The sequence below is a fragment of the Lepus europaeus genome, chromosome 23 (assembly GCF_033115175.1).
Source record: "Lepus europaeus isolate LE1 chromosome 23, mLepTim1.pri, whole genome shotgun sequence".
In the NCBI taxonomy this organism is placed as follows: Eukaryota; Metazoa; Chordata; class Mammalia; order Lagomorpha; family Leporidae; genus Lepus; species Lepus europaeus.
This window is the reverse complement of record NC_084849.1, coordinates 26,389,473-26,402,747: the sequence shown is the minus strand read 5'-3', so window position 1 is coordinate 26,402,747 and position 13,275 is coordinate 26,389,473. Positions and strand designations below refer to the sequence as shown.

At 67.4% G+C, this 13,275-nt stretch overlaps 2 protein-coding genes across 5 annotated transcripts in view; both read left to right on the top strand.

The window, feature by feature from the left end:
- The window catches only part of CABIN1 (calcineurin binding protein 1), a 135,551-nt gene extending 129,671 nt beyond the window's left edge, over positions 1–5,880 (top strand). For all 4 annotated transcript variants that reach the window (XM_062182042.1, XM_062182041.1, XM_062182039.1 and 1 more), the window contains exons 34-37: positions 1,174–1,456; positions 4,097–4,249; positions 5,241–5,470; positions 5,557–5,880. In XM_062182042.1, the coding sequence (XP_062038026.1) occupies positions 1,174–1,456; positions 4,097–4,249; positions 5,241–5,470; positions 5,557–5,700 (810 nt within the window). In that variant the 3' untranslated portion in view covers positions 5,701–5,880. The remainder of the gene's footprint in view (positions 1–1,173; positions 1,457–4,096; positions 4,250–5,240; positions 5,471–5,556) is intronic.
- A 1,057-nt stretch (positions 5,881–6,937) lies between these two features.
- SUSD2 (sushi domain containing 2) lies at positions 6,938–13,275 on the top strand. Its single transcript, XM_062182032.1, has 15 exons — positions 6,938–7,075; positions 8,009–8,216; positions 8,417–8,568; positions 8,943–9,110; positions 9,473–9,647; positions 9,741–9,942; positions 10,035–10,120; positions 10,201–10,469; positions 10,566–10,709; positions 10,837–10,995; positions 11,508–11,756; positions 11,901–12,173; positions 12,272–12,451; positions 12,545–12,647; positions 12,741–13,275. The coding sequence occupies exons 1-15, from the start codon at positions 7,012–7,014 to the stop codon at positions 12,763–12,765; spliced, it is 2,457 nt and encodes an 818-aa protein (XP_062038016.1). The 5' UTR covers positions 6,938–7,011; the 3' UTR covers positions 12,766–13,275.

Here is a 13,275-nt window from a genome sequence, read left to right as displayed (position 1 = left end):
TGTCCCCCATCCATCCACTAAGAGAAGCCCCCTGATGGCATGCTCTGTGCCCCATGTCCAGTGCAGGCTCAGGGACAGGGTGCTCCCCGGGGCACCCCAGCTGCACCCCCAACCCACAGGAGCCCACAGTCCTCATACCCAGCTGGAAGCCACCTGGGCCCACCTCTGGCCAGCACGAGGAAGGAGGGGGCCGTGTGCGGCCCCTCAGGGAGCGTCCATATTGCTCACAGTCCATTCCAGTTGTTGCCATGGCAGCCATGTGCACCCTGGAGGTCTCTCTGGTTACAATCAGAGGCTCAGGGCCCGGCTCACAGCCAAGGTCCCCTCCTGAGCAGGGTCAGGGACACAGCACTCGGCTTCCCCGCCATGCACTTGCCCAAGCTGCCACCTGGACTGTGGCACTGCCGCAGGCCCCGGGCCTCTCCTGCCCCACCTCCCACAGGGCCAGGCCTGTCACTGACACCCTCGGCTCGGGGCTGCCTCCCAGCACGTGGAGCTGGAAATAGGGCTGGGAAGAAATGGGATTGTGGGTGGAAGCAGAGCCGCACGCAGACGCGTGGCTCCTGCACTCAACACCTGCAGTGGGCTGGGTGCTGGGCAGAGAGGCTGCCTCCACCCTGTCCCCTCCCCCCAGGCACCTGTCCAAGGAGAGCTGGGCTTTGGGTGGGGAATAGAGTGGCCCTGTGTTTGTGGCGGAGGGACCGTGCAGATGAAGGCTTGGAGGCCCTGAAGGGCCTGGCTCACCTGGGAGCTACAGGCAGAGGACCTGCGTGGCCAACGCAGGCAGCGCTGAGCACCGTGGTGCCGTGGCAGGGGTTCATCATAGTAGGCTGCCGTGTCAAGCCCGGGAGCCTAGGGCACAGCCGCTGCTCCGTGTGACCCCAGCGCCCTGAGATCCTCCTGCTCATACCCCTTGGGAAGCTGCCCTTCCAAGACTGACCCCCCACCCCTGTAGTCCCCAGATCGGGCCCTGCACCCCCATGCCCAGCATCCTGGCCAGACGCTGAGTCCTCACTGGCCACCCGACCGTGTCCTGGCAACAGTGCTATCCTGAAAGCACTGTACCGTCAGGGCCAGGCTGGCTCCCCGGGCCCAGACGTGTGTGCCGCGGGACCATGGGCTCAGGGCTGCCCAGAGCAGCCGGCCTCCCTCACCTCTCATCCACCCTCACAGGCCTCAGGCGACACACCCACCACCCCAAAGCACCCCAAGGACAGCCGAGAGAACTTCTTCCCCGCGGCAGTGGCCCCCGCAGCCCCGGACCCCGTGCCAGCCGACGCCCTCCAGCGGCCGGGCGACACCCAGGCCAAGCCTCGCCCTGGGCTGGCCACCGCCACAGCCATTGTCACCTGCCTGTCCTCGCCGTCAGCCTCCACCCCACACACGTCCAAGGACGCGGCACCCCCACGGCCGCACAGGCCTGAGGCCACGCCCAGCACGGCTGCTCTGGGCCCAGGTGAGTGCCATCCCTGGCCACAGGACACTGAGGCCCCACGGGCGGCTGTACTAGAACCAGGCCCAGGCGCTGTGGCCACAGCTGCCAACAAGTCCTCCCGCGTGTGGATGAGGGGTGCCCTCCAGCCTGGGGAGGGGCCCAGCACCTGCAGTGACAGCAGCCCCGGCGTCACTTACCCCAGCCCTGGTGCCTCGGTCTCCCCATGTGTAGAGGGCTGGTGAGGAGCAGAGTTCATGGTGTTGGGTTTTTCTCCCTTAACAAAGGCCTGCAGCAGACCTGAAGGGAACGGGCCCGGCCAAGGCCTCCCTGTAGGCACCAGAGGGGTCCTGACCCTGGGCAGACTGCAAGGCCGCCAGACTGGCCCGGCCAAGGCCTCCCTGTAGGCACCAGAGGGGTCCTGACCCTGGGCAGACTGCAAGGCCGCCAGACTGGCCCGGCCAAGGCCTCCCTATAGGCACCAGAGGGGTCCTGACCCTGGGCAGACTGCAAGGCCGCCAGCACCTGGCCCTCAGTGGTCCCTGGCACTGAATGTGCACGAGGCGGGGAGCCAGCCAGGAGGGCAGGGGCAGGCAGTGGGCTCACGAAGGGGCACAGCCAGGACAGGACATGGGGGAAGGGGCAGGGAGCCGGCTGCTCCCTTGGTGGGAGTCCTTGGGAACAGCCCAGAGTCTGGGGGCTCTCTGGGAGGAGGGGGCATTGAGGTAGCTCCTGCAAGGCCAGGGAGGGGAGTGGGCACGGCCCCGTCACCTTTGCCGGTGCAGGCACGCCTCCGGCTCTGGTGCTGGGATCCTGCTGGCCCCCACCTGACACCCAGGACCCCGGCCAGGCTCTGAAGTCCGCCTCACAGGACAGATGGTGCTTCATCCTCTGCAACGGGGCAAGAGCTGGCCCCCAGCAGGCCCAGGGTCCCCGGGCACAGTGGGCTGATGTGGCCATGTGGCCACCTGGTGACTGCAGTGTGGGGCTGGGTCCTGCGGCTGAGCCTAGACAGCAGAATCGAGGGCGGGGACTCTCAGGATGCTGAAGGTGGAGAGCGCAGCCAGGGCAGTGGAAGTGCCCTTGGCGCCCTCGCGCCCAGGGAGCAGGCAGCCAGCCGCAGCCCCTCCCACTGCGGCCTTCGGACGGGCAGAGGTGCGCTCGGGCGTCCAGTGAGGAGCTCACTCCCGCAGGCTGTGGCAGATGCGCCCAGGGACCTCAGCCCCGGTGTCTGCCCAGTGGCACTGCCTGGCACCGCTTAGCTCCCGTGGTGCACAGTGCCTCCTGCACGGCCAGCTGTGCCGCTGCTGGGATGAGCCGGGCCCTCTCGAGGAGAAACGGGCAGGGTAGAAGTGTGTCCGGAGAGGCCAGGCCCAGGGACCTCTGGGGGACACGGGCCTGATGGTCATCCAGACTGTGAGCCTGCCCTAGAGAGCAAGGGAGAGTGGCCCCAAAGGTGCAGGATTCCGGCCTGGCCACCTGCTTCCCACAGCGGAGAGCCTGCGGCCTGGGGAAGGCGGGGAGCTCCTGGAGGCCCTCCTGTGACGGCCAGGGCCCCAGGTAGTCCCCGCCACCTCAGGCCCACCACGCAGGAGTCCCAGGATGGCCCCGGGAAGGGAACAGGGCCACCTGGTTCAGGGTGCGCCTCCCCACGTGGCAGACTATCTGATAGACGCGAGCGCAGGGTGTCCTCCCTAAGGAAGAGCTGAGCGGGTGCAGGGACGGAGAGCATCAGAGAGAGGCAGTCTGTACCTGGGCCAACTCAGAGCAGCCGCCACAGTGCGTGCCAGCCACGCCCTGTCACATTCCTGTCCCGGAGAGAGATTCCTATCAGCCACAATCCCAGGCACACCCTCCCACCTGCCTGAACCCCCTGCAGGCAAGGGGAGGGCGGGCAAGGCACCGCCACCTGAGCCACCTGTGCGGGCAGCCTGGCGAGGGTGGCCCAGCCTGGGAGCCCTGCTCCTGCCTTCTCCCGAGCTCACCCTGCCAACTGTTGACAGGGGCCGTGACCGGGTGGCCAGGCCAGGCAGCAAGACTGGAACAGGAGGAGTGGCCCTGTGCGGAGATAAAGGCTCAGGCAGCCCCGGGCAGGTTCTGTTCTCCTCTGGGACCCAGAAGCCAGCAGGCGGGAGACCCGGACAAGGCGGGCCACGACGGCTGTCCAGGCCAGCTTGGCCCCAGGAGCCGGTCACCCCTGCCTGGCCAGAGCGGGAGGAAGTTCCTGGCAGAAGGAGCTTGCGGGGCGGGAAGGGCCCGGGTGGGGGTGGGGGGTGCAGCAGACTCTGGCCTGAGTGAGGAGGATGCAGGAGTCCGGGAGAGAGGCTGCTGGCGGGGTCTGAAGAGGCCTGGAGTCTGCAGCGCCAACGCTGAGTAACAGCCTGGCTGGCGGCCACAGGCGCAGCCCTCGCCCCTGGGGCCCGGCAGGTCCTGGGCTCGATGGAGGCCAATTCCCAGCCCCTGCCTCGTGCCAGGGAGGCTGCGGTCTGGTGCCCGCCTGTTTGGGTTCTGGTGGCCACTCTCCCCCACATACTAGGGGGGGGCGAAGACACCTCCCCTCCCCACACGCCCACCCCTCACAACCGCAGGATATGGCTTCGCCAGGGACAGGGTGCAGGGCCGTGGGCGAGGCCATCCCCCACAGCCGGTCTCGTGTCTCCACAGAGGGAGAGGAGCTGGCAGGAGTGGCCGAGGGCCCCGGCTTCCCTCCCCAGGAGCCGCGGCTCACCCGGCAGGTGGAGACAGCCCCGGCCGACCCAACCCGCTGGCCGGCGGATACTGCCCCCCGGACAGGCACAGAGCCCACCTGCAGCCAGGGTAAGGCGAGCTGGGAGGCCCCGTGGATGTGGGAGAGGGGCGTGGGGGGGAGGCAGCAGGGGCAGGGCGAGGCAGGTGCTCAATGCAGGTGGACTGTCATGCCGGGGGGCCAGGAGGAGAGCCCCAGAGCTCATCTTCCTGGCTCCGGCTTCACCAAGGGGTCCTGACGAGGGCAGGCAGCTTGCTCGGGTCTCGTGGCTGTCAGCTACCCAGTCCCTACTGTAGGGGCCAGCTGGGGGCAGGAGGGAGGTGGGTGTGCACAGGGAGGAGCCTGGGCCCTGTGATCGAGGCTCCCAGGAACGTCAGCAAGCCGGCCGAGGGGTGGCCGGCTTGGGCTGGGCCAGACAGGCGTCCCTTTTCCCACCAGCTGCCCTGACCAGCCGGGCCCCCTCGGGAACCCCTGGCTGGGGCCTCCCCGCCGACCACTCAGGACGGCAGGAGTGGCGCCAGCCCGTGGGGACCGAGTAAACCCCACTCCTTTTAAAGCCATGGTGCTGCGGAGGAATGTGGAGCCCGGCCAGGCGGCCTGGTCGCTCCCAGCTCATTCAGCTCCCAGGAGGTTGCCAGGCCCCAGACCTGCAGCCTGCATCCCCAGCCCCCCAGCCACCTCCAGGCCTTGCACAAACCTGGTCCTCGCTCACTCGCTCGCCCTGGGGCAGCTCAGCTACCGACTGGGCAGCTGGGGCCCCAATGTCCTCCCATAGAGACGCACAAGCTACCCCGGTTGTGGGAGGCAAGTGTGATGCCTCGGGGCCTGTGGGGTCCCAGGGAAGGCTCCAGGAGACCCCTGGGTGGGGCCCAGTGCTAGCATGCAGGCCTTGGGAGCCCACTGACCAGCACAGAGGAAACTGCACACTGCCACAGGACAGCGTGCCCAGAGAAGACAGCCACGGTCGGCGGCAGCAGGGGAGGTGGCTGTGGCCCGAGCTGGGGAGGGGGCAAGCTCAGGAGGCTGTGAGCGAGGCTCATCTCCTGGGGTCTCCCCCTGCAGCCTCCAGCTCCAAGGTCCCCAGCAGTAGTGGGAGCACCCAGCCACCCGAGGGCCACCCGAGCAAGGCAGAGCCCAGCCGGGCCAAGTCCCGCCTCCTGCCCAACATGCCCAAGCTGGTCATCCCATCGGCCACCACCAAGTTCCCCCCGGAGATCACCGTCACGCCGCCCACGCCCACCCTGCTGTCCCCCAAAGGCAGCATCTCGGAGGAGACCAAGCAGAAGCTGAAGGTGACCCCGGCGCCAGGCCGAGGGGCGGGGGCGGGGCAGGGGACACGGGGAGGCCCTGACCATGCCGCTCTGCCCTCCCCGTGCAGTCGGCCATCCTGTCTGCCCAGTCGGCCGCCAATGTGAGGAAGGAGAGCCTGTGCCAGCCGGCCCTGGAGGTCCTGGAGACGTCCAGCCAGGAGTCCTCCCTGGAGAGCGAGACAGACGACGATGACGAGTGCATGGACCTCTGAGGGCGGCCCCCTCCCCGCGGCACCTGGCTAGCATGGGCTGGGCATCCCTTTTCTATGAAATGTCAGTTGGCTTTGTAAATCCCGCCCCCGCCCCGCCCAGGGCAGGCCAGGCTCCGCCCATACCCACCCATCCACCCTGACCTTTTTTTGTTTTTTTGTTTCTTTTCTAATAAAGATGAACAGTGGTCTTTGCCTCTTTGCTCGTGCAGTGCAGGGCGCCAGGTGAGGCTGGCATGTGGGGATGTGGAGGAGCTGCCTGTGTACCCGTGGGGGCGGGGCCCTGTGACAGCACGGCGTTAGGTCCACCTATTCTGCAGGCCCTGCAGGCGTTGGTGGCCCAGGCTCCAAGCCCAAAGCTGCTGGTTGCGGGCCCAGGACAGGCTCTGCTGTCCAGGATGGGGATGGGACACTTCTTGCCGCCATGTGCCCCCTGTGCCTGGGGGCGGGGGCAGGGAGGAGGGTGCTGGACACAGAGGCACTAGGGGCTGAAACCCGGGCCCCTGGAAGCAGAGGTGCCCTAGCTGGATGGGTCCTGGCTGGACCTGCACCCCACACACTGGGTGCTGAGCAGAACCAGCCTCACACACTGCAGCTGGGAGAGGGGGCTGCCTGACACCCAACCCAGGTGCAGGCTCCCAGCGGGAGCCCAGGCCTGGACCCTCACCATTGGGTCCAGCTGGGCTGCTGGGTGCCTCCCTTCCTCCAAAGGGTGTCCTGCTTGACAGCCAGCAGCCGAGCTGACAACTCCCGCCCTCTGGGAGTACCCAAGCAAGCCCTTCCCTGGGGTGGGTCCTGGCTTGAGGGTGCTCCCAGGCCAGGCGGGCCTGCACACAGCTTCAGATGGGAGACTGCTCCCAGGGTCAGAGACTAGAATCCCGACAAGGGCAAGGAGGGCCCACCACACCCCACCCCGCCCCACCCTGTCCCGCTCCGCCCTGCAGGGCCTGGCTGAGACTCAGGGTCAAAGCTATTGCCTCTGGACATCCGGCTCATCACGTGCCCAAGGTCCTGCCTCCCCCTCCCCCAGGGTCCCCAGGGGCCGAGCTTTCACCCCCTCCTCCCTGTGTCCCCAGCTGGTGGGCCAGGAATGTGCTAACAGCGCAGGTCGCTGGTCCAAGCCGGCACCTGTGGACTTTGAGAGGGGACTGGGTCGAGGGGCGGGGCGGGGCGGGGCGGGGCCCGCAGAGCTCGGGGCTGCTGGGCGGGGCGGGGCCGGCCAAGATTGAACTCGTCCCAACACCGCCGCCCGCTGCCGCCGCCTCCTCTTCTGAGCCACTGCGGGCGCTGCCGGCTGCAGACACGGGCCAGACCATGAAGCTGGTTCTCCTGGCCTGGGCCTTGCTGCTGCTGGCGACAGGCCCCAGGCCCACAGCAGGTAGGTCCCCACCCTGCCCTTCTCGACCCCTGTCTGCCTGCCCACCTTGCAACCAGGCCCAGGGCTGAACACCTTCGTCGGGCAATCTCTGTCCATCTGTTGGGCGATCCAGGGTTGGGGGAGGAATTCTGAGGGTCCACGGTGCAAGGGGCTTCCAACCAGGGTGAGAACTGTGGGCTGTGCCGCTGCACCATGCTCCCCACTGCAGGAGGAAGGCCGCGGGCTCCACCAGCAGGACCCTTGGCCTGCATCCTGAGCCCCCGGTGCAGGATGTGAGATCATACGGGAAACCCCGGGCTGGATGTCGCTCCTCAGAGTGGAGCCGAGCCTGGGCTCCAGAACAGGCGTCCCCGGCCCCAGCCTGGGCTGGGTGTAACCGGCCCCTTAAGCCTGTCTCCCACCCTGCTGGAAAATGTCACTCAGTCCCCTTCTGCCACCACACTCCCCGCACCTCCCTGAGCCATCGTGTCCCAGGGCCAATAAATATTTATTGATGCCCCTGAGTGCTGAGCATTGCACTTAGCGAAACGGGGCCACGTGGCTCTGGCCCAAGCCTGGCCCTGGCCTGGCTTCCTTCGAGAGGAGATGGGGATGGGCACGGGGCAGGGGCCCTGTGATGCCGGCCACCTCTCTCTAAGGTGGGACTCTCTTTGGAGGGGTTCTCAGCCCGGGCACCCCCGTGGGGCTCAAATGGGACTCTAAGCAACCACAACCCCAGACCCCAGCCCTGGCAAGCAAGAGGGATCCTCATCCATATGCAACCCCCCCAGGGCAGCACACGGCACGTGGACACCTCGGGGAGTCCACACAGGTCCCCAGGCCCATGTCAAGGTCTCGGGACAACGGTGGGCCCCTGTCTTGAGGGTCTGTGGTACTCTGATTCCCATGGGCAGTTCCCAATCAGCTTTCCCCCACGGATGCTCCTTGCCCCAGGTGCCCAGGACAGCTGCTCCCTGCGCTGTGGGGACCGGAATGGGCCCTGTTCCTGCCACCCGACCTGCTCCGGCCTTGGCACCTGCTGCTCGGACTTCCAGGAGTTCTGCCTGAAGATTGTGCCTTCCTCGGGCTCCATGATGGGGGGCAAAGACCTTGTGGTGCAGCACTTCCAGTGGTTTAACCCCACGGATGGCGTGATCTGCAGGTAGGGGGTGCCGCCAGTCACACGCCCATCCCTGTGCCTGCTGGGGGAGGGGTCCCAGGCCCACAGGCCGGCTGGCTGGATTCCTGGATCCTAGGAGAGGCTGGAGGCCGCAGGGACAGCCGGCTGGACGGGTTCCCCCTGGGGCGTAGGGGGGAGGGTAGGAGGCCCAGCCACTCCCTCACCTCAGCCCCCTCCCCCAGGTTTAAGGACAGCATCGACACCCTGGGCCACGTGGACTCGCAGGGGCAGGTGCACTGCGTGTCGCCCCTGCTCTATGAGACTGGACATATCCCCTTCAATGTCTCCATGGACAATGGCCGCACGTTCCCTCGGTCAGGCACCTGGCTGGCGGGTGAGCCCTCAGCACCCCTATGTCCCATCCTTGTGTTCCGTCCTATTTCCTTCCTGTATCCTGAGCCCATGGGGACTTTCCCTAGCGCTAATCTATCCTGCGGCTCTGGCTGAACCAGTCCCATGGGCGGGCCACCCCATCCAACCACAGGGGTGGGGATCCCTTGGCTCCTGAGTCCCCCCCGCCACACCCCCTGGCACCTAGACAAACAGGAGTCCCAGCCCAGAGGAGTGGGCGCTGCAGGAGTCTCCCAGGGAGGAGGGTCAGGGGCGCCCCCGCCCCTCCCAGCCTGCACTGGGGGCGATGGTCCCCTAGCCGCTGCAATGCCTTGTCCTGGAGCAGCCCTCAGCCCTGCTTCCCCCTCTGCACCCCAGTGCACCCCAACAAAGTGTCCGAGACGGAGAAGAGCCAGCTGGTGAATGAGACGCGCTGGCAATACTACGGCACCCCCGGCACCACGGGCAACCTCAGCCTGACCTGGGACCACTCGGCGCTGCCCACGCAGGCTGTGAACATTGAGCTTTGGGGCTACGAGGAGACGGGTAAGGCTCCTGGAGCCAGCGGGAGCTCTGGGGCTCCTAGAGACGAGAGAAGGGGGGCCCTGGGGTGCGTGCGTGGCCGCGGCGAGGCTCCCCAGAGGGGAAAGTCAAGGCTCAGGAACGGCTGCCTGGCTGTGTGGGGCACAGCGGATGCCTTGGAAAACAGTTGCTCCGTGCATTCTCTGTGCCTGGCATGGTCCTGGGTCCAGCCCCAAGCAGGGAAGGACATGACCTCAAAGTGGGAGGGTGGTGGGTCGGCATTCAGCCAAGCCAGGTTCCCCGCCGGAGCGGCAGGGCAGCCATCTGTCCGTCTGTCCAGGCCCCTGTCCTGCCCTGGGGCTGAGCGAGGCCTCTCTCTGTCTCAGGGATGCCATACTCGGAGGAGTGGGCTGCCAAGTGGTCCTACCTGTACTCCCTGGCCACCAACATCTCCAACTCCGGCTTCTTCACTTTCACCCCCAAACCCGCACCTTCCCAGTACCAGCAATGGAAAATAGGCGCACTGAGGATCACCGCTAGCCAAAACCATGCTGGGGAGAAGTGAGGGCCTGGGTGCAGAGGGCAGCTGGGGTCGGGGGGGGCGGGGCACAGCAGGGCCCTGCCTGCAGCCCGAGCATCCATCACCCGCCACAGGGACGTGCACGCCCTCTGGACCAACGACCATGCGCTGGCCTGGCACCTGGATGACGACTTCCGGCTGGCCCCCGAGGCCTGGGCCCGAAATCAGTGCCTGGCCTGGGAGGAGCTGGATGACCAGATGCCCAACTTCCTGGAGGAGCTGCCCGACTGCCCGTGCACCCTGGCCCAGGCCCGGGCCGACACCGGCCGCTTCCATGTGAGTCCGCGGGGCGGGGCTGGGGGTAGGAGGGGCGGGCCCCGGAGTCAGCCGACCCCAAGGCCTGCGGGGTGACAGTGAGCACTTTCTAGACGGACTACGGCTGCGACATCGAGCACGGCAGCGTGTGCACCTACCACCCAGAGGCCGTGCACTGTGTACGCTCCGTGCAAGCCAGGTGAGCCCCCGACTCCAGGGCAGGCCGGCGGGTGGGCCATGTTCCGACACAGCCCTGACCCGGCCCCCTGCCCCCAACAGCACCCGGTACGCCGCAGGCCAGCAGTGCTGCTACACCAAGGACGGCTCGCAGCTCCTGACGGCTGACTCCACCAGCGGCAGCACCCCCGACCGCGGGCACGACTGGGGCTCGCCCCCGTACCGCAGGCCGCCGCGGGTGCCCGGGATGTCCCACTGGGTCTATGATGTCATCAGCTTCTACTACTGCTGCCTCTGGGCGCCCGAGTGCCCCCGCTACATGCAGCGGCGCCCGTCCAGCGACTGCCACACCTACCGGCCCCCACGCCTGGGTGGGTGCCAGCCTGGGCGGGGAGGGGGGTGGGCACCAAGAGCCGGGCCCCACCCCCACCCCCACTCCCGCTGCTGACCCTGTGCTGTCGCCCCAGCCTCTGCCTTCGGCGACCCACACTTTGTCACCTTCGATGGCACCAACTTCACATTCAACGGGCGCGGGGAGTATGTGCTGCTGGAGGCGTCTCTGACCGACCTGCGGGTGCAGGCCCGTGCCCAGCCCGGGATATCAGCCAATGGTGAGGCTGGGGCTCCGTGGGGAGGCTCTGGGTGGCTGGCGCTGGGTCCGGGCAGGGTGGGAGGCTGGAGCCAAGAGGACCCCATACACACCCCACCCCACCCCCCGTTCTGCACCTGCCTCCCCAGGCACGAGGGACCGGGGCACGGGGCTGACCGCGGTGGCTGTCCAAGAGGGCGACTCGGACGTGGTGGAGGTGCGCCTGGCCGACGGCTCCGGGGTCCTGGAGGTGCTGCTTAACCAGGAGGTGCTGAGTTTCGCCGAGCAGAGCTGGATGGACCTCAAGGGTGAGCGGGAGGCCGGCGGGGCTGAGAGGCCACGGTGCTGACCAGGGCTGAGACGTGACCAGGAAGTTTCTCAGGGCTCAAGGACGAGGGCTTGGGCCACAGGGAGCAGGGGCCCGGCTTGAAGGGTGATTTCAACCCATGCACGCCACCCGTGTCATGCCCACGGGCCAGAGAGAGGCCCAGGACTCAACATCCGGACAGACGGCCCCACTGTCCACCTGCACGCTCCACTCCTGTGCTGGGCTCACCCATGCCGTGGCCAGGAAATCAGCAGCTCCAGAGTGGAGCCAGGAGGTCCCAGGTCCAATGACGCCCTTGCTGTCCCCAGGGGGACCCGGGTGCCCGTGGCTGCCACAGCCCAGTGCAGGGGGTCCCTGCAGGGGCTGGGCACCCCCTCTGAGCCATCTGTCTGCAGCCGGAGCTGGCCCTCAAGTGCACCCACCCTGTCCCACGGGCTTCAGGGCACAGGGCCCCCAGGTGCTGACCCTGCCCATCCCCCACCCCCGCGCCAGGCATGTTCCTCTCAGTGGCCACCAGCGACAAAGCATCCATCATGCTGGCGTCCGGCGCCGGCTTGGAGGTGGGCGTCCAGGGCCCGTTCCTGAGCGTGGCCGTCCTCCTGCCCGAGAAATTCCTGACCCACACCCACGGCCTCCTCGGGACCCTCAACGACAACCCCACGGACGACTTCACCCTGCGCAGCGGGGAGGTGCTGCCCCCCAACCCCAGTGCCCAGCAGCTGTTCCAGTTTGGAGCTGACTGTGAGTGAGCGCACTGTGCAGGGCTGGGCGGAGGGCGTGGGGTTGGGTCACGGCCCAGGGCAAGGCTCTGGAGTTGGGGGGGTGCCCAGGGGAGACCCCAGACCACCAGACCCACCTGGGCCTGCCCAAAACGCTCCCCTGCAGGGGCCGTGAACAATGCCTCCTCCCTGCTCACCTACGACTCCTGGTTCCTGGTCTACAACTTCCTGTATCGCCCCAAGCACGACCCCGACTTCCGGCCCCTCTTCCCCAACGAGACCAGCCTGAGCCCCAGCCAGGCGGAGGAGGTGGCCACAGTGTGTGGGGACGACCCGTTCTGCAGCTTCGACGTGCTAGCCACCGGCAGCCTGAGCGTGGGCAACGCCACCCGGGCCGCCCACCAGCTGCACCAGTTCCGAGTGCAGAGCCTGCAGCCCGGTGGGTAGGGGGGCTTGGGGCACCCTGCCTTGGGGATAGGACCCCACCCCCGGCCCCGCCACGCCCAGGCCTCTGACCTCCCCTCTGCCTCCTCTCAGTGGTCACCTGTGGCTGGCTGGCCCCTCCTGCCAACGGGAGCAAGGAAGGCATCAGATATACGCTGGGCTCCACCATCCGCTTCCGCTGCGACAGTGGCTACAGCCTGGCTGGGGCCCAGACCAGCACCTGCCAGGCCGACGGCACCTGGTCCGCACCCACCCCCAAGTGCCACCAGGGAGGTGAGGATGCCCCCAGGTGCACACGCCCCCCACCCCGACCCCCGCCATGTCCACAGCCCCCCAGCCCACCCTCCCACTGCCTCCCCTCCCTAGGGCGGAGCTACACCGTGCTCCTGAGCATCATCTTCGGAGGACTGGCCGTGGTGGGAGGCATCGCCCTTGTCTACACGCTGCTGCGACACAGGAAAGGCAACATGTGAGACCCCCGCTATCCCACGGTGGGGGAGCAGCCCCTGGGACAGCCCCGCCCCCAGTGCCTGCTCCAAACCGCACCTGTCCCTGTTGCCAGGAGCATGTGGCCCACGCAGCCGTGAAGAGGAGGAGGAGGAGGAGGAAGAGGCCAGCCTGGCCCGCTGGGACCCAGAAGCCACCTTCGTGTGGCCCAAGACTCAGCGCCGACGCGCACGACTCAGACCCGAGGCACCCACGCCTGGCGTCCGGCGGCCCAGTCTCGCCCCACGCTGTGACTCTCATTACTCTGATCTCAAAGCCAGGAATCCACAGCCGGGGCCCGCGCCCTCAGCTGCTCCTATCCCGTCCCTCACTTCCTGTGGCCTGTTCCTGCTGCCATCCCGCCCCCGATCGGACCTGCCTTTTTCATGCCTGCATGAAAGGCCCAGACAGAGCAGAGAGCGAGCCCCCTAGGCAACATCGGCATCCCATGCTGGATGTTCGAGTCCCGGTGGCTCCGCTCCCAAGCCGGCTCCCTGCTGTTGCACCTGGGAAAGCAGCAGGAGGATGAGACAGCCTGGGGACTTGGGCTGTCCTGCCGTCTCTGTGGGAGACCAGGATGGAGTTTCCTTTCCAATACATTAAAACTTTAA

Excerpts from the sequence above, each read along its gene's own strand:
- SUSD2 (XM_062182032.1), top strand. The coding sequence starts at position 7,012 with ATGAAGCTGGTTCTCCTGGCCTGGGCCTTGCTGCTGCTGGCGACAGGC. Across the intron at positions 9,648-9,740 it reads CAAAACCATGCTGGGGAGAA|GGACGTGCACGCCCTCTGGA; the intron begins GTGAGGGCCTGG and ends CACCCGCCACAG. Across the intron at positions 12,452-12,544 it reads CCCCAAGTGCCACCAGGGAG|GGCGGAGCTACACCGTGCTC; the intron begins GTGAGGATGCCC and ends TCCCCTCCCTAG.